The sequence below is a fragment of the Paramormyrops kingsleyae genome, chromosome 8, assembly GCF_048594095.1.
Source record: "Paramormyrops kingsleyae isolate MSU_618 chromosome 8, PKINGS_0.4, whole genome shotgun sequence".
Taxonomy (NCBI): domain Eukaryota; kingdom Metazoa; phylum Chordata; class Actinopteri; order Osteoglossiformes; family Mormyridae; genus Paramormyrops; species Paramormyrops kingsleyae.
Window position 1 is genome coordinate 31,259,584 of NC_132804.1, and position 20,514 is coordinate 31,280,097.

The following is a 20,514-nucleotide window of genomic DNA, read 5'->3' on the forward strand; positions in this document are numbered from 1 at the left end:
CGTGGCTGGGGGTGGGGTCCCCTGGGCTGATGAGGTCCCTTCAGCACTTGGCTTCCCTAACGAGCACTAGTATGAAGCTCTCTTCCTTACAGGCTTGGGGCTGTGGAGCTGATGGTCCCCCCTGCCATGCACACTGGGGGTACTGGTGTGCTCACGAGGAGCTCAGACGTCATGTTCAGGTTGAGGCATGACAGTGTTCCCAGGGTGCATCTGTGATTGTCACATGACACCTTCTAACGTTACCCGAATGAAGTGTCAAGAGCAAATAACAGCACAGTGTGATGCTGTAGAGGCTGTAAGCACACGCATGCTGCTCTGGTGTTTCAGGGGGCGGGGCGGGGCGGGGTTCGGGACCCCACAGGGCAGTCAGTCACCCCGTGTGTAAGACATGAGGCTTTGGCGTGTTCATCTGGCCGTGTTCATTGGGCCGCAGATAACCCAGCTCATTTCGCTGTTTAAAATAAGATTTTACCCAAGTATGCCTGAGATGTGAATCACTCACAGTAACACTGCGAGCATTTATACCTTCCGGATTTTTTCTACAGCTAAGGCTTTTCAGAAAATGACCCATGAGCCCCTGAGAGTGGAGGCAGCTTGGAAACTGGGTCATGGAGGAGATGGGATTTGGGGCAGAGTTACTGACCGCTTTCAGATGTGCAGCGACAGCGAAGGAGGACATCCGCTTGTGGTGAAGCCAATCTGCTAAGAGCTGCTTTAAACCTAAAAAATAAAAGCTAAAATCAATCAATCAATCTATTTATCTATTCATCCATCCTTCTCTTCACTGATTGAGCATCCTCAGGGGGCATATATAGCATGTTGTTCGCCCTTGGTGGGGGGGAGGGGGGGATGGTTGTGCTGGTGGGGCGGGGCGAATGATCACATACATCCTGCTGAAGGCAGGCGTGCCACAGGAAAGATGGGAGCTAAACGACAGAGCAGCACCCATATGGTGGCCCCAGCAGCGAGATCCCTGCAGACCTGTGCTGGGAATCAGAGTCTGCAGAGTAAGATCAAAGGGATCCACTCAGAGTCATTATGGAGGCTTAGCCTTGATCTGGTGCTAATTTTTCAACATGGTGTTTGTTTTCTTCAGAGGAAATAGCTATGAATGATGGGTGTGTACATGTATGAACAATGTGTGCACATGCATGAAGGATGTATGTGTACATGACTGGACCATGTGTGTACCTGTAGGAATCATGTATGTACGTGTATGAGCAAAGTGTATATTCATATATGAACTATGTGTGTACATGCATGAAGGATGTGTGTGTACAGGAATGAACCACATGCGTACATATATGCACACTGAGTTTATTCATGTATAAAGCAAGATGTGTGTCTATGTATATATGTGCATGCCCATGCAGCTACGGACCTCAGGATTATAATGGCTGAGACACCCGAGCTAAACTATTTTGAACGTGATGTGATTGTTGGTACCAGATGCCCTCCAGGGATTTTCACACACTACAGTGTGTGGAGTTTCTGGAGCATGGTGCAAAGCACCTTGCTAATGAGAGAGGTCAGAGGAGAATGGCCACGACAACAGGAAGATCACAAGTGCAGATACAACACCTCATTACAGCAGGGGTGTGCAGGACTGCTTCTCTGAATGCAGGACATGTCTACCCTTGAAGAGCTTCTGGAGGCAAAAATGGTTCCTACTTGGTTCTAGTTATGTTTATGTCTGCTAAAGATTTTGCGGATGGTTTCTGCAGCACCTCCTGCTTGAACGCCTGTCAGGATGACCTCACAACTTGCTTTTGTGCACCTGTAACGGCCTAAAATCCACGACAAGCCAAGTCATGCGGGTTAGCTGTCCAGCTCCAGCAGGACATTACATTCTCCGTTTCTTATTGCTGCCTTTCTCCCGAGACGCCCGTCCCTCTATCAGCTTTTATTAGAAATTATCAGCTACATCTTTGCAACACTTATTGGACAGGCTAATGTGTCAGATGAAAGTGACTCTGATATCACTGCTGATGAGTCTGCTTCACAGGAGAAGATTTGTCCAAAATGACTGCAGGACCCTTGGCACTGAGAGCCTAAATTCACAGAGAAAAGCCATTGAATTGGCACTGGTAACAGTATACTTACTGGGGGAGTTGGGAATACAAAAAAAAAAAACCTTTTTCTGTGAGCCTGGAACTCCTAGTGGCCAGGAGGGTTTCCTACAAGTAAACTGACTTGAAGGTGACATGAGTGGAAGCTCACAGTGGTTGGGATTTCAACTGGAAGACATGACTGCAGACTCTCTGCTCTGCAACACCTGCATCGGTATGTATGTGTGTATTTGCCAGAGAAGGACACTCTATGCTGCCCTCTGGTGTCTCTCTTCATCAGTGCAATACTACACATCCCTTCATCGGTCATCCTGTTCCTTTCCGTTCTCTTTCCACAATTTCCACACTAACTTTCTTGCTTCTGGGTGTTTTGGGCTCAGCTGAGTTTGCTCATGACTCAGCCTCTCTGGAAGCTTCTATAAACCGGTTATTATCCACACTGCTATTCGTGGAAAGCACGGCTTCGGGTTACTGACACCCAAAAGTGGCGTCAACAAAACACAGTCTGCCGGTAAATCTGTCATCCCACCTGTGTTGAGTGATCCGTGGAGATCGGCTCAGCGACCCTGCATCATTACACCTCTGGCAGCAAAGACGGCTCATTGTTGGGAAACGTGCTAACGGGAAGCTAGTGGAAGCAGCCATGGGGAAGGTGAGGGACTCCTCAAAGGCTTTAGGGACCCTCTTTCCAGGGGTGTCCAAAGCTACAGGTGTCCCCTTAGGGCCACCGTCCTCCACTCTCCACTACACCTGCCATGTAATAGTATTTGGCTGGAGCCTTCACTACCACTTTCCTTTGGGAAAGTTAAGGCTGATTCATACTTCCATGTAGAATCTACACCATCGGTAGCCACATAACCCACGCTGTAGCCTGACTCGCATTTCCCCAGAAACATAACTACAGGTGTCAGACTATGGTGTAGGCTATCTATGGCCTAGATTCTAAGCAGAAGTATAAATCAGCCTTCGTGGTCATCTCCCTGAGCAGCGAGTGGACCCCAGGCACCAAGAGGCCTCCATTAAAAGCTTTCAGCCCTGCTGTCATTTTTAGGGATGAATGCATGCTTTCCATTCCTCTACATTCACGATCTTATGCTCTCACTATCCTAGACTTACTGTTACATTCTCTGCTACATACATTAAAACGCAATTTAGAAACAATTAAAATGTGTTAGGTGTCTTTTTTGTAATGTGTACTTATTTCCACAGTTTCTATATTAATTATAACGTGTGACCTTTGTTATTTTAAACTTATTTTGCCTCCGATCAGTTGGTGTGTGTGAGTGTGTGTATGAGAGTGTGTGTGTGTGTGTGTGTGTGTTGCAGGTTACCTGAGACTTAGCAGACTGACCAGCCCCAGTCCAGCTGCATAGTGTAATGTAAGCAACCAGCTCACCAGGGTGTGCGTCAGATTGTTATACGGGCAGCTCTTAATGTCAGAATTAAAGTCTGAAACATAAGAAAGACATTAACTTTCTTTTTTTTTTTTTCTAACAAAATGCACCATTTCCTTTCTGATTTAAAAAGAACCATTGCAACACACCATGTAATTACACATTTTATAAAATTACATTTTTCCCTTCTGACTCACTTAAATAAATGGGGGGGGGGTGTTTTTCCCTAGACCTTGATTAAAATCTCATCACCAAATTAATTGAGGGAAAGAAATCTGTAGAACTTCACATGTTGATAGTTTTATCTTTAATCTTTCTTTACTCAGAAAAGACAAGGGGGGGGGGGGGGAAGGATAATGAGGAACAATGCGGGCAGTCCGAGGGAACGGGCAAGATAAGTCCAGCTTTGATTCCTACGTTTCTTCGGCTCCACTGTTCTCAAGTTACTGAATTGATGGCGTTAATGTTTCTCTTTATGCCCTTTCTAAGCCAAATTACCATTTTAATAAACTCCTAACTGGGTCTTTTTTTGCTTATCCCGAAATACTAGGGTTCATGAAAGAGAAGATGGGAACTGATCGATTAGGATCTTTAAGAAAACCACCCTCAAGCTGTTAACGTTACAGTTGATGGTCATTGAAATTTGAACAGAACTACCTGTGAGCTTCATTGCTATTTATTTGACTGAATCAGTAGTAAGATACCAAATAAATGAATTATTTGCAAGAAAGTAAGATTCATTTTGTAACATTATGTATGAAAAAAAGCACTGACCCCAGAGAATGGACAAACAATAAAATTAACATTACTGGTAACATAGGGTGCATCCAAAATTGCATACTTACACTGTAGGTACTGAATTTCATGAGAAGCCTGCCAGGTGATCTTTAATGTTGTACATACTATACATATGTATGTATGCATGCATGAGAACGGTATACACACTGCAGTCACTGTCTTGCATATTACTGCCCTGGATGTGTGGCAGCAATAAAGCTTGACCCCTGTTGTGTCGATGCAGGACACTGGACATGGGAGAAGGAATCAGCAAAAACAAAATAGGTTTGCTCCAATGAAAAAGACAGGAAAACACAGGGATCACAGGGAAGCTCAAAACCAGGACTAGGAATTAGACTAAGAGAAATAACAGTGTCAAGGACTGGGAAACACCTTTTTACAAAAACTAACAAGGGAGCAGAACGAGAGGCAGCTGAGGTTAATTATACAAGAGTAGGAACAAAAGGTAAGAGTAAAGCATAATAGCACGGGCAGATTCATAGGGTGTGACAAACCCCATAAAAGTTAAAAACCACATTGAAGAAAATATATATTCGAGTCAACTTATGTAACTGGGAATTATTTTCTACTTAAATTTGTATAGTGACCACACATCCTCCACTATCGTGACAAAAATTCCCAAGCAAACAACATTCTGTCTCTTGTAGCAGCTCCCATGGCATTGTGGGACAGCATAGTGTCTACTGGTTGCACTCAGGAATTTTGTATAATTTAGAATGTCATGTAAGCACCACTCACCATGCTGAGTATTCTGACACACTAATCACATCACATACTACATTTTACTTACTACCTAACAAACATGCATATCATTTTGGATACACACACCACAAGCAAGACACTCTCTGAAAACTCACCAGGCTGTACTGCCCAGACGGCCCACCCACAAGCGGTTTGCATAACCCCATCCCCAAAAAAAACTGTAGTGCCAGTGGGGTGCATATCCCAGCATGCCCCGCGTGCAATTGTAAATAGCCCTTGTTGTACTGTTGTTGTTGTTAATCATTGCATTTCCTTATTGTTGTGTGTGTGCACCTTACAGTTCGGCATCTTACAACCTTGTGTTTCTGCTCTGTGTATTTGGTTCTGTGCTCGTTGAGTGCCTGTTATAGTTCTGTTAATGACTGCTATTAAAGAGCGCGTTTTCCCCAACAAGCAAGTCTCCCTGTCCTTCTCTGCTGCTGCGATGCCTCAGTCCCCCTGGTGCTACACTGGCGTTAGAAATGGGATCCCGGAGCAGGCTGCCGCAGGTGCTGATTGGCATCATCTGGCAAGCTTGCTCCAGCTTGGAGGACCTTGAGGAGACTGAGAAGCGGCGGTAACTGACGAGAGATGTGAAGGAGTGCAACCACCAGAAGCGCCTGGGTGAGGCAGCAGAGGTGGCGTTGCGTGGCCGCAAGACGGTGCCAGGAGGAGGCATCTCGCAGCTTGGAGGCCCTGCTGGCTGAGAAACACTACGGGCTGCAAGAAGTGGAGGTTGTGCTGTGTGACTGTGAGGAGGCGTGCCGTGCTCTGAGGCCCAGCACGGCAAACTGGTGACCCAACCAGAGTAAGGCAAGCGGCTGCATGAGCCCCTGGAGCAGGAGCTGCTGTGCAGGGCCGCCCAACCCTGCCAGTAGAAGGCCCTGTGGCAGGACCAGCCAGCTCCACAACACCAAGACCTCACTAAGCAGAGTAAGAAGAAAGGCTGGGGCCAGGAGGGGGTCATACAGCCGGAAGTCTCCAGCAGCCTTGTGCGCTGGCTGTCCCCGGAGAAGGGAATCTGGCTGTGGGAGTCACTGGGTGTCCCGGCCAGGTAAACCCTCTGGAAGGCGTACTAGGTCCTCTTAAGGTGCGGAAGAGGAAGGGTCAGCCCCAGGGGATCTGACACGCCGGCACCGGCCAGCTACCTGCCCCATCATTAGAGGCGATGCACCGTTGGCTGCTACTGGATCCCTGGGACTCACCTCGGAACTGAGGTGAGGATTGGGGGTGGTCATCACCGGGATGATCGACCTCTGAGGAAGGGGCATTGTAGCACCGGCTGGGTGCATGTCCCAGCATGCCCTGCCGGCAATTGTAAATAGCCCTTGTTGTACTGTTGTTGTTGATGATGGTTGCATTTCCTTATTGTCGCACGTGTTGCTGTATCTTGTGTATACCCTGTCCAATTCTCGCTTGTATTTAGTTTGTTTAAATTTCCCACCATGTGTGGACCTTACAGTTCAGCGTCTGACAACCTAGTTTTTTTTCTCTGTTTATATGGTTCAGTGCTTGTTGGGTGCCTGTTATAGTTCTGCTAAGGACTGCTATTAAAGAGCGTATTTTCCCCAGCAAGCAAGTCTCCTTGTCCTTCTTTGTTCCCACAGTGCCTCAGTCCTCCTGGCGCTACACAACCATTCACATGTGCTGCATTGCCAAAAAAAAAAAAAAAACACCAGAGAGCAGAAAATTACAAGGTAAGAAAACAAGTATTTAACACAAGTAACTAAACAACATCAAATGTTCAACTCCCACAATGCTCTTCACTGGAAAACCACAGGTTTATAGCGGCAGGGTCGCCACCATATTTATTCTGAAAAGACGTGGATAAATATTTTTCTCAGTTTTTAATTACTACTCCTTAAAACGAATGGCTAGGTATTCAATTTAATTATGATAAATTACCTCTGTGAATTGTTAATAATTGTTTTGTAGTTCATGGTCCTTAAATAATTGAGTTTACTGATTAGCCTAATCCAAATTACGTCGAATGCTAATTTGCAGGCTTGTATTTGACGGACACAAATGAACTAAATCGAACAATGTAACACATAATGGCGACTATAACAGTAAAAAGCCCTATAACACTAATTTAAGAAACGGGAAATAAACAGCAGATTCCGCAGATCGCTGATCCACACAAAAAATACGCTCTTTTTCTGAATTAACGAGATACTGTTTTCATGTAAATATATATATATATATATATATATATATATATATATATATATATATATATATATATATACACATACACACACACACACACACACACACACACACAGTCTGTTTTTCTGAATTAACCTCAAAAACTCTCATTTCGCCTACTTTAGACCTGTTTCACTGCAACAATATCACACCTTAGGTTAATCCAGTTTTATTTTGGTCTGGGTTAGAATCACTGGGAAATACTCGCAGCTTTAAGTAACATAGATGGCATTGTTATTAGTGTGTCTTCTTTGCGCAGGTTTTGCGGTTGTTCAGACGGAAAGCCCATTCTGATCTGCAGAACATTGCAGTGTTTCTCCAGGATCAGTTGGACCAGTATGGCATGCTTCACGGATACAAGATGATGCATCTGAAATGCATTCAGGCTGGCCATGTGGTGACTCACGAGACAATCAGACCATGTATTTTTTAATGAAAACTGTATCTGCACTGTCTGACACGCCCCCATTCGCCATTTTGAGTGTATCGCGGATGTAATTTGTAAACACATTTGGTTAACAAACTTAATGTTTCATATTCAGTGTTTTTTCTTTCTCTATAAAAATGTAACGTTTTATGGAACTTTATTAGTAATAAGTTTTCATTACCAAAACACACCAGCCATTTAGGTGTTTAAGAATGGAAAAAGAGTGTCAAAAACACCACAAAAATGTCATTGGACATAACTTTATTGGTAATGTTTAAAATAAAATATAAGCGGCAAGCAGGACACAGGCTCGGTATACAACGAGTTTATACAGATCCTTCCAGGCATTATGTAAAACGTTAGAAACCGTACTTGCAACTGTTTCTATACTTAAACCATAGTTGGGCATTGGTTTTACAGGGCACAGCACACAGTGACAACCTTATCCAGCACTGCGACTTATAATCCATGCACGCGAATATACATATACATGCACTGATACACGAGTCATTAAAGTTTTGCTGTTTACTTGTTTTTAAAAAGCATTCACTCTGTAACACTACTTTAACACGAGCATATTAATCTATTTCTGCTGCCCTCCGTACGTAGTGAGGCTAGCTTGCTAGCGTAAGTTAACCAATGTGAAAATACCAACTTTAGAAGACAAAAAAAATTCATATTCAGTAATATTACGCAAACAAAAAAAACATCTTAGTTGCCTTTTTGAAAATACCGAGAGCAAACACGCATGAAGGGAGATATCGTGTTGAAAGTGATCTCCTTCCATCTCATTGCTGCGACCCAGGCCACCCGACGCCTCTTCGTTACCTCCTCTACCTGCTGTCCATATCCTCTTTTCCAAGTGGGAAACCGAAAAAATCTCATGTTGTAGTCCACTTTTTTGCCATTTCTACCATGTGACTTGGTATGACAGCCTTTCACATAGTGTCCCATCTTACAAGAAATAATGCCGGACGCAAATCCTCGCACTTGCATTGTATACAACCAAAATGGCGATAAGACCCACAATACACTGCGGCTACAGCGAGTGTGACGTCGGCTGACAAAGACCAATTCGGAAAAACGGAGTGTTTGTTTTTACGTGAAAACAGTATCTGGTTAATTCAGAAAAACAGAGCATTTTTTTGTTTACATGAAAACCGTATCTCGTTAATTCAGAAAAACAGAGCGTTTTTTTTACATGAAAAGGAACCCCACAACGAGAACATGCAATATCTACACACAAAGCCATAGCAGAGACCCAAACCCAGGTCCCAAAGGGGTGAGGCGACAGTGCTAACCAGTGCACCATGCCACCCACAGAATATCTGTGCAATGGTATAATCATTTAAAAAATCCTCCATGTTAAAACTTGATGGGTGTACATTACATCCCAGGCAGATGCTCTCACCAAATAATTTACATGGGGTCTGATTATGAAAACTCGCCATTATTAAAAAAGACACAGGGCTCAACCTTTGGAGAGATGCAATGTGTCAGGATGCTGAATCTCAGAAAAGATTATTAATCCATTTATGAATCTATGAAAGCCTTGAAGAGGAAAGAGATGGCTTATATTCATATGCTTTGGAAAAAGCACAGGTAGCCAAGATCCTCAACAAACAGAAGAGCGTGGTTACTCACCACTGTCAGCTCGTTATGCGTTTCCCTGTCAGACAGAGTAGAACATTTGAAATCGAACGCCTCTTAACTCGAACAACTCGGACGTTGAACAGGTCTGGTGAATTTTTTTAACTTGTACTTCGATTGAAATCTTTAAACTTCCTGCTAAAACTTTTAATAGGTCATTATTTGATAGTCTGGAATGGACTAAGTTCATTGACATTATTTCTTACGGGGAAATTTGACTTGGACCTAGACCAAATCACAACTCGACCAGCCTTTTTGGAACGAATTAAGTTTGCGCTCCAAGGTACCACTGTTCCAGCCTTTGCAATGACAGTTACACAGATTGATGAGGCCTTGTGAGTCATAAGCAGAAGAATACGATTTCAGGTAAAGTTTGGAAACTCAGGTGACGCGCTGGACAGTGTGGGGTGAGTTGTTGTGTCCAAAATCGCATTCTTATGCAGAGGCATGATGTACACAAATTGCAGAAAGCAGAGCGCAAAGTGTATCTCAGTAAGGGTTTCCTGTGTCTCTGATAGAGGAGTAAGCTCCTTAAGTGCTAGTCATCCTGCCTGCAGTGAAAACAGTGAGATTGGTGGTTTAAAAAAAAAAAATTGGTGAAAACAAAGAGCGTGAGGGGAGTGGGGAATCCCTACAATAAAATTAGCTGACAGTCAGTGAGATTTACTTTTCATGACCATGAGATGGCAAAACTGACTAAAGTTTGACAACTGAGTGCATTGTCCACTATGGTTGCATACAGTCAATTTCACCTGAGTTGCTGTGAAATAAAATGACACTGTATTTGCCCTCGTTCCCTGTAGGTGTTTGACTCCATCAGGGCTGTCCTTTGTCACTGATTCTGTTCATAACTTTTATGGACCGAATTTCTAGGTGTAGCCAGGATGAGGATCAGCACCTCCAAATCTGAGACTATTGTTCCTGACCAGAAAAGGGTGGATTGCCCCCTCCTGGTGGAGTAGAGAAGTTTAAGTATCTCGGGGTCTTGTTCACAAGTGATAGAGGAAGAAACTGGGAGATTGACAGATGGCTTGGTGCAGTGTTGGCAGTAGTATGGCTTTTGTACCATTCTGTTGTGGTAAAGAGGGAGTTGAGACCGAGGGCACAGCTTTTGATTAACCAGTCACTGAGCCCCACTATGCCCTCTTAGGCTCTGCTTCTAGCTAAGTTTTGCTCCTGATATCCATATCAGCATATCAGTACAGTATATTCAGATGCTTGGTGTGTTACAGTACTAACCAAACTCGATTTTCAATCATATAACTGCAGGAAGACCTCTAGCACTTTAACAGTATTTCACACTATGTCATAAATATCAACACTTTCTAGTCAGTGATCTGTGACAGCAATATATTACTGCATGTGGTCAAGCGATGATGCTACAAGTACATTTATATTCATGTTTACTCACCTAAAGCTAAATACTTCCGTCTATACTCAATCTGTACTTCCACATTCTTCCAGGCCTGCTGTGTCTTGTGGCATAGAGGTGCCATTGTATATGTAAATTAATGATCACACAGAATACCCTTCCTTCATCCCAAACTTACTAAGGCCGCTGGGCATCTCACACTGTCTCAGTTGAGTCAAGTGACCTTTGTGTCATATTAGAAGCCCATAATTGGCAATTAGACAGAATGTCATCGGGAAATGCTCACTGTGCACCCATGATATCATTGAGTACAATGCTGTAGGTATCTCCTAGGACAGTTAGGTGCCAGTTAAACAGTAAGACTCAAGCTCAAGACTTATCAAATCATAATTCTGAAAGGTGGTGTGAGAATGCAAGCCAGATGATGGCAAACAAGCATCAAGTGTAGCTTATTTGGAGCAGCCAATTGGTTGTCGTGTCAGAATCCAAGCTCTCTGATGCCATCAGGTGGTGGTGCTGCATCATGACAGGTTGGGAATTGGCCTTATACATGATCACCTTTTTTTGTGTGCATATTTGTGATTTTTAATTTTTTTATTACGTACTGGCTCAGTAATTGTTGTCATGGCCCTGACTGGTTTAGGCTTTGTGTTGTTTTGATACAGTACAGAGTTGTAGAGTAGGAAAGTTTGAGGTATTTTTTTGTTTCCTAAGTTATAGCCTAATCTGGCAGTCATTCGAATAAAGCGTGAAGTGGTGCTATCATCAGTTGAACATGGAATTTGTATTCGGGAAATTCCAACTTATTTTTGATTGAATGCCCATGATAGTAACGTAGAGCCAAGGCTCTTTCTTTGCCAGGAGATGGGGGCAGATAGTGTCACAGTTTCATGCCAGTTCATCTGAGTTGTGTCACATTATTCTTCACCATATGACAGGTTACCAATGATTGGCACCAGTATGTTAGGTTCAGAAGCACCGTGGGTGGTCTGTGTGTCTTCCACATTTTTATAGATCAGGCTGCCTTTTTAAGAGCAGAAGTTACAGATTAAATCATAATTACTTAATGGCATTTATAATGCTATGTAAACAGCCTCTCAGAAATAATGACAGGCAAATGATGAGACAAACCCTTGAAGGCCAGTAATTTTGTGTTAAAAACCCTGTACATGGTATTTAATGGTAGGACTGAAGGTAGGACTTCATTACTCGGTTTTTATTCACTATGTTGTATGATGTATGATTCCTCCTTAATCCTACCTACTCCTTGACCAGACCTGCAATCCACCTTTGTCTCCATGGTAACCGGTATCAATCCATGGGGAACTTCTTCCTTTCAAAGTAATTTTAATGTGAAGCATTTGAATAAGGTGTTTATAAATTTCCTTTTTACAGGTTAATTAGTATGACTATTATTCTAGGCAACATTATATTGAATAGTTATATATAAATTAAATATTATGAATACCAGAATCATCATTAAACCTTTTATCGGACAACATAATAACAGTTTGTAGAATGCTAACAGCATTGTCCAGCATCTCTTCCACTGGTGCATTCTCTATCATGATAGTGTGAACAGGATCACAATGCATTTTTTACATATAGATATCAATCAAAATCGAACTCTACAAAACATTTAAAATACACTGCCCGTCCAAAAAAAAGGTCACCATTTGAATTTATATCAGCAAATACTTAAAAGCCAATGACTAGATCATTATTACAGTCCTGCAACGTTATGCAGCAATAAAGTAAAGTCAGCTGAGTACCTGAATCTACTGAATGGCCAGGTTACACCTCCATCCATCATAAATGGATTTTTTCTTCCCTGTTGGCATGGGCATATTCCAGGACAAGAATGCCAAGATTCATTGGGTTTGAATTGTCAAAGAGTGGTTCAGGGAGCATGAGGAATCATTTTCACGCATGACTTGGTCACCACAGAGTTGTGACCTTAACCTCATTGAAGGTCTCTGGGATGTGCTGAAGGAGGCTTTACTTATTGACAAGTGGATCAACTCACTTGTCAATACAGGATCTTGGTGAGAAATGAATGCAAATCTGGATGAAAATAAAGGATGAGATGTTGCATAAGCTTGTGGAAACAATGCCATGACAAATATGTGCCATAGTCAAAGTTAAAGGCGGCCCAACAAAAAATTCAAATGGTGACTTTTTTTTTGGACGGGCAGCGTATGTGATATATTGTGAGTTCTCTAAGCCATTCAATATTATGCCATTGTGTTAATTAGCGAAACGATTTGTTTATATTCATAACAAGCATGACCCACTTTATTGGGAGTTAAGCTGGATGCATCTTCAAGTTTCACAGCTTGCTGCCATTTTAGCCACTTTATTCATACAGAAAATCGGTAGCTGAATCATGTATTCAGCAAGTGATTTATAAGGATGTGAATATTAAGGAGAAACACCAATGTATGGGCATCTCGCATGTATATGACCTTTAAACGCCTTCTGCCATTGACATATGTGCATTTTTCACTACTTGCTCTGGAGGGCCGACTTACGTAATGTGTCTTTATATGGCCAAACACATTATTTCAGTTTTCAGGAATACGAACATGTAACAAAATGAAACATTCTAACATGTATATATGTTAGAATAAATAACATATACAGTTAGAAATCAATGTTATAATCCAAAATGTATCTGAATAACTCATATAATTATATAAAATATACAGTGTATAATGCAATAGAATAATCCTTCCATCATTTTCATCCCCCACTAGGAGAGGTCAATACACCCTTTTCCAGTCGAGAACCATGGCCTCCGACTTGGAGGTGCTGATCTGTATCCCGGCTGCCTCACAGTCAGCTGCAAACTGCCCCAGTGCATGCTGCAGGTCACAGCCTGACAACACGGACAGGACCACATCATCTGTGAAAAGCAAAATCGCAATCCTAACCCCCTCCACCCCTTGGCTACACCTAGATATCCTGTCCATAAAAGTTATGAACAGAACGAGTGACAAAGGGCAGCCCTGACGGAGCCCAGTACCCGCAGGGAACAAGTCTGACTTACTGCTGGCAATGCGAACCAAGCTTCCGCTCTATTTGAACAGGGACCTGATGGCCTGCAACAACAGACTTTGTACCCCATTCTCCTGAAGCACCCACCACAGGACCTATGAGGTACACAATCGTAGGCCTTTTCCAAGTCCACATAACATATATAGACTGGTTGGGCAAACTCCTATGAACTCCAGTATCCTTTTGAGGACGAAAAGCTGGTCCAGTGTTCTGCTGCCAGGACGGAATCCACATTGTTCCTCCTGGATCTGAGGCTCAACCAATGGATGGACCCTCCTCTCCAGACATAGACCTTCCCAGGGGAGCTGAGGAGTGTGATCCCTCGGAAGTTGGGGCACATCCTCCGGTCCCCTTTCTTAAAAATTTGGAGTACTACCCCAGTCTGCCAATCCAAAGGCACTGTCCCCAATGTCCACGCAATGTTGAAGAGGGGTGTCAGCCAAGACAACCCAAACAACATCAAGAGCTGTCAAAAACAAAGAGCAAATCTCACCCACACCTGAAGCTACTTCAGTGACCTCAGCCCTAGAAATGGGCAAGTTCTCCTCTGAGTCTTACAGCTCTACTTCCTCCAAGGAAGGCGTATCAGTGGAATTCAGGAGATCCTCGAAATATTCTTTCCATCACCTGACTATATCCCCAGCTGAGGTCAAGATGAGAGAGTTGAGTGTAAACAGCATGGCTGAAACCCTTCTCCCCCCCCCCCCAAGTTTCCTAATGGTTTGCCAGAACCTTTTCAAGGCCAACCAAAAGTCCTTCTCCATAGCCTCACCAATCTCCTCCCACATCCAAGTTTTTGCTTCAGCAACCGCCAAAGCTGTTTTCTGCTTGGCTTGCTGGTACCTGTCAACTGCTTCAGGAGTCTCACTAGCTAACCAATCTCAGAAGGCCTCCTTCTTCAGCGAGACAGCTTCCTTTATTGCTGGTGTCCATCATCGGGTTCGGGGATTGCTGCTATGACAGGCACCTACAACCTTACTGCCACAGCACCACAATGCTGCCTCAGCAATGGAGTCCTGGAACATGGCCCATTCGGGTTCAATGTCTCCTGACTCCCTCGGGAGAGAAGAGAAGTTCTGCCAGAGGTGTGAGTTGAGATCTCCCAGACAGGGGCCTCTGCCAGACACTCCCAGCACATCCTCACTATGCCTTTGGGTCTACCAGGTCTATCTGGCATCTTCCCCCGCCATCTGATCCAACTCACCACCAGGTGGTGATCAGTTGACAGCTCAGCTCCTCTCTTCACCTGAGTATTCAAAACATGTGGACGCAGATCCGATGATACAATTACAAAATCGATCATCGAACTGCGGCCTACAGTGCTCTGTTGCCAAGTGCACTTATGAACTCCCTAAGGTTTGATCATGGTGTTCATTATAGACAAACTGTGGTTAGCACAGAAGTCCAACAAATGATCACTGCTCACATTCTGATCAGGCAGACCAGTCCGCCCAATCACACCCTTCTAGGTTTCACTGTCATTACCTATGTCAGCATTAAAGTCTCCCAGCAAAACAGTGGAGTCCCCAGAGGGGGTGCCTTCCAGCTCTCCCTCCAAGGTCTCCAAGAAGGCTGGATACTCTGGACTGGTGTTCGGCACGTAAGTCAGAGCCCTTTCCCCGACTTAAAGTTGGAGGGAGGCGACCCTCTTGTTCACCGGGGTTAACTCCACCGCACTGCCACCGAGCTGGGGGGCTATAAGCAGACCCAACTTTCCCCGGTGCCTCTCCCCATGGGCAACTCCTGAATGGCATAGAGTCTAGCCCAGAGTCTGAGCTGTGCGTTGAGGTGAGCCCAACTATATCTAGCCAGTATCTCTCTACCTCCCACACTAGCTCAGACTCCTTCCCCACCAGAGAGGTTACATTCCATGTACCAAGAGCTAGTTTTGGTAGCTAACGATCGGTCTGTTGAGGGTAGGGGTTGGGGGTGAACCCATGCTACCCTTTTGGGCTTTGCCCGGCCAGGCCCCATGGGTGAAGGCCCGGCCATCAGGCGTTTGCCTTCGAGCTCCTGCCCCAGGTCTGGCTCCAGGGCAAAGCCCCAGTCTCCCCAATCTGGGTAGGGTAACATACTCCTTGATTTTATTCTTCATAAGGGTCAATTTGCCTTGGGTGACCCTACCAGGGGCAACTGCCCCCGACAACATAGCTCCTAGAATCATAGTTGCATGCAAACCCCTCCACCAAGATAAGGCGATTCATGCAGTGGCAAAATAATATATAAATGTATAAATATATATTAGCATTACACAGGATTCAAGTGACATCTACCCTGTCAACACATCTAGCAGGAAAATCAATTAGGCTAAATGACTGGTCCATTAAAAATTATTCTATCATTTAAATTTGTAAAAATAATTTCAATGGAAGCAGGATCTTCTCGCAATCCAGTGAAAGACGAGAATATTCCACCCTCCTCTTGATGTACTTCAGCTGACCGACGTGAAAGCATGGCGTGTTTCTGGGTGGATCGTGAAATGCTCGTTCCTTATGTTCCTTTAATGCTCGTTCCTTATGTTCATGCACAAATACATGCACTTCATACATTCACTACATACACTAGGTCAGGGGTCCCCAACAGAACTAGCTGACCAGGACACTCACCTAATTGGTAATCATTCTACATAATATTGGTCAGGAACTCATTACCATAACATCAATTTTCTTTAACTTTTAAAATTAGTTTCATGACAAACTCACATATTATCTAAAATGTTAAGTATTCAAATAAAACAATACAAAATGAAGAAATTGTCAGTTAATTGCAGTAAAGTTTTAAGATTTACGCTTAGCTTAACTTAAGTGCTTTTTATACTTAAGTGCTTGATTGGAGAATCGACCCCTTTGTCTTTTGTAATGTAGTTGAAGTTTTTACCGTATAGTCCACTGAACATTATCAGCACATAAATGATCTAGCAATAGTTATTAAACATGTTATGGTGATATCTGTGGCAATGAAAAGCATTCCTTCTGAGATTTTTTTCAGGTAGTTCTCGATGACAAGGAGGTAGATTAGTTTTGTGCCATCTTACAGTAGAAATTGTACCTCTGTACACATACGTGTTTATGTACCACAGCTGCCAGAAATGCAGTTTTGTTAAAGCCAGTAACTATACACATTTAACATCAAGGGTCTCATATTTAGATGGCATGGCTGCATTATAGGCATTTTGCCTTTGTAAATCTCTAGTGTATCCTGCTCAGTAAAAGCAATTGTTTTGTTCTTCTAGTGACCCAGAGTTTGCTTCTAACCAAAGTGACCTGCAAGGTGTATGTCTCCAGTTATGCTGCAGCCCCAGACACACATAAGCCAGAAGCCTCGGGTCACCAGTACAATGTGCAGCTACAAGCATAATGCTGTATGCTGGCCCTTTTCATCTTTGGTAAAATGATAAAACCACACAACACAGGACTCCACTTTTTCCAAAAGAATTGTTTATTTTTAATCTGTAAATCTGACTGCAAAACTTTCATTAATAAGAGATGAGCTTTCTCCATTTGATCTGCTCACATTATTGGCAGGCTCTCTGGTAAAACATACAATGAGATGCATGTTTTTATGTTTACTTCTGCAGTAAATACAAAACAAAATTGCACTGACAACCGCTGAACATCATACACAAGGCTCAAACAGTCCCCTAGTACCCTTTAAACAATAATTACAAAACAAAAGTACAGCATGCCTACATTCAGCAGAAAGCAAAATTAGTAATGAAAGTCTTTCAGTTGCACGAATAACAACCATTGCTTTCCCCCTGCCCTTTAAAAAGCCCATGTTCCTGCCTGCATGGACCAATGGGATGGCATTGTTCCTGCCTTCAGTGACCAATGGGATGGCATTCTTCCTGCCTTCAGTGACCAATGGGATGGCATTCTTCCTGCCTTCAGTGACCAATGGAATAGCCTGGACAGTAATAGACCCGACAAGGCAAAGCACCATCATCATCATCCCCAATCAAAGTGGATTATTCATGAAGCAAACTTAGGAACTCTCAGAAACCGATAAACACATACACAAAGGCTGGCCAAGAGGTACAAGCCCGTTTCTTTTCAAATAAAAAAAACAGGCCATCACCTCCCATTTGCCCCAGTTTACCCATTAGTCTTAAATATGTTTCATGAATGTATTCTACTCTTTCCTGACTGCAGGCCTAATTTAGGCTTAATAATCATGTGCCCCCAAACCCCCATCCCCACTCCAACTGTACACAGCTCTTCATTGACTTAGTGTGTAAGAGAAGCAGCTTTTCAATCAGGCAGTAAAGCTACCTAAAGTAACCACCACTAAACCAACAGATAAATAACACCATAAGCGGCACCAGGCGGCCTCAAAGGAACGGCACATTGTGTGTCTTAAAATGCCAGGTTAAAGTGTTTACTTCTTACCTAAAGGATCACTTTAAAATTCAACCACATACACTTTGCACAATCAAATTCTTTCAAATAAGGGGAAATTTCTCTGATATACCTTTTTTGCCATTACTATTTTACATACATATTTTGTATATATATATATAGGGTCCAGTCAATAACTGCTTATAAACAGGAAGAGATCAGACGGCTTGTCTCCACAGTGCATCAGTGCTAGGCTGCCGTTACTTTGGATCCTCAATGGTTCCTTTGCTAAGGTCAGTCATTTTAGGATACTTGACTTTCTTCTGGTCAAGTTCATTCTGGGCCCACAGTAAGAGCTTCAGTAGTTTGGCGAGTTTCGGCGTTGATTCCCTGTTTTCGTAGTCCAGCACGGCCTGGTTGACCTCACTCCAAACCTATGGAGTCAACGAAGGCGTTTGTTTTTAGTGAAGGTGCATCATTCATTGCATATTGATAGACAGATAGACACTTTATCCATCCCGAAGGAAACTGCAGGTTTACAGTAGCACAACATCCACATTTAAACAGCAAAAAAGACATTTGGAGAGTAACATGAGACGAAATAAACAGTATTAGTGCAAAGAATGTCAGATAAAGTATTGCCCCCGAATTACATAGCAAGTTCATATCTGGCCACTGAATACAAGGTGTGTATATACTTTATCTGACATTCTTTGCACTGATACTGCAAATAAGTCCTGGGAGCTTTCTGTCAGGTAACATGACATCAGAATATCCTGCTGCACCACAGTTATTCCCAGGCCACGTCCTCAGCCGGCCGACCCTCACTGCACTCTGCCCCCACCCACATTAACCCCCCCTTCCCCCCCACTGATCCCCACCTTCTGCCGCTGTGTCATGTTGAGTAGGTCCCCAAAGGGCGAGTCCTCCGGGTTGTCGAAGGCCAGCAGGGCCAGCGTGCGCTCCATCTCCGTCAGGCACTCGCGGCTCTCCTCACCCTGCTCGGCCAGCTGCGTCTGCGCAAACTCCAATGCAGACTCTGTCTCGCGCAGTCGGATCAGCTCAATAAGGTGCTGCTGCTGCAGGGTGTCAAGGATCAGGGGAGATAGTGGACGCAAATGAGGAAAAATGTCAGAAGAGGATATGAACATGCATGCTTGCACTACCCTTCCTCAGAGCCAGCGTGCAGTCACTGTTATTCACAGGACCCTTATCTTTTACAGTAACTCAATTATCAGACAGCACACTGGCCCAGAATATATATATATACACACACACACACACACACACACACACACACACACACACACACACACATCGTGTCTCTTTTACCTGCAAATGAAAGTACAGGTATCGGTTGGTATCCAGCAACTCCGGATGGAGGCTGTTGATCAAAGCAATGGCTTCCTGGATCTGCCCTTTCAGTATCATCTCCCGTATCTTTATCCTTTCATCCAGTGAGTCCAGGTCCACACTGGGCTCAATTCCCGACTCCATCCGGAATTTCTCTGCGGCTTCTTTAAAACCTTCTGTAAAACCAAAACACGTGGGCAAGCATTATAGGCGCCCTGGAGGCTTAGTAATAGGTACGAAAAAAAAGTGAACTTTGACAACTCGTCACACAAACTAGACTTTTATATAAAAGCGCTACCTGTCACTAAGTAATTCATGATGAGTCGATTCATGTCTGCTCTCTGTATGTGCACATTGTTAAGCTTTTCCATCCACTCTTCTTTGGTGATGTCCTCCGGCTTTTCCGCATAACTCATCATGGATATCCTGCAGAGCTGGAGATGGGCGGAAACGCTCCCGTTAGTAGCTTCATCTGTACGCTGCCAGCAGCAGCATCACCAGTATCGCCAGTAAGCTGATGGTGCGCTACTAAGACCGGTCTCTCCTATCCGTAAGTCACTAAAACATGTCAGACTCGCAGGTTATTGGCAGTTTGTTAAATTCGGCGTGTCTGTACCGAGAGGACGACACCGTAATGTCCATACACCATAATTCGAAGCATAGTACTAACTATACTTGGTTGTAAAAGATAAACCCAACTGATGTGTGGTGTAGCGGAAATCGCCAGAATAGCGCCGCGTTTTATTTTTCACCGCAGCGGCCGGGTCTCACCCGGGCCAAGCACACCGCGGCCTGGCCTGATAACCCAAACAGTGCAGCCTGCAGCTCGCAAAAGCGGATATTCCAACAAAATCACCCGCGAAGGCATCAAATTGCCAGTGCATTTTATAGCGAACGCGGGGCAGGCGTGCTAAACCTCGCACCATCTTCACACAGCACCGTAACGCTTAATAATACCACGAAATAATGAAAACATACCTGCAAATTAAGCTGCTTTTACTGCAGCCGTTGTTAGCGCAGGGCCACGAACGAAACCACGCGATACCTGGGGATGAGCCCTAACTGAACGAGATTTCACCAGCTCTCTGTTCCGATTGGTCTTTTGCGA

The 20,514-nt window shown here is 43.8% G+C and overlaps 1 protein-coding gene across 2 annotated transcripts; it reads right to left on the bottom strand.

Moving 5' to 3' along the window:
* Nucleotides 1-17,131: 17,131 nt before the first annotated feature.
* On the bottom strand, nt 17,132-20,504 carry LOC111835921 (glucose-induced degradation protein 8-B homolog). 2 transcript variants are annotated; one of them, XR_011992689.1, is made up of 6 exons: nt 20,385-20,504; nt 19,705-19,840; nt 19,386-19,582; nt 18,935-19,132; nt 17,568-18,487; nt 17,132-17,534 (listed from the first exon to the last, which is right to left on the bottom strand). XR_011992689.1 is itself a non-coding variant. In XM_023796712.2 (5 exons), exons 2-5 carry the CDS (start codon nt 19,823-19,825, stop codon nt 18,314-18,316), a joined length of 690 nt encoding a protein of 229 aa, XP_023652480.1. In that variant the 5' UTR covers nt 19,826-19,840; nt 20,385-20,504; the 3' UTR covers nt 17,132-18,313. The 2 variants fall into 2 exon arrangements, 1 of the variants encoding a protein (XP_023652480.1); XM_023796712.2 differs by having other exon boundaries at nt 17,132-18,487.
* Between the last annotated feature and the right edge of the window lie 10 nt (nt 20,505-20,514).

Coding starts and splice junctions, on each gene's coding strand:
- LOC111835921 (XM_023796712.2), bottom strand. CDS start 19,825: ATGATGAGTTATGCGGAAAAGCCGGAGGACATCACCAAAGAAGAGTGG. Junction 19,583..19,704: donor CATGAATTACTTAGTGACAG/GTAGCGCTTTTA, acceptor TTGGTTTTACAG/AAGGTTTTAAAGAAGCCGCA. Junction 18,488..18,934: donor ACATGACACAGCGGCAGAAG/GTGGGGATCAGT, acceptor TTGACTCCATAG/GTTTGGAGTGAGGTCAACCA.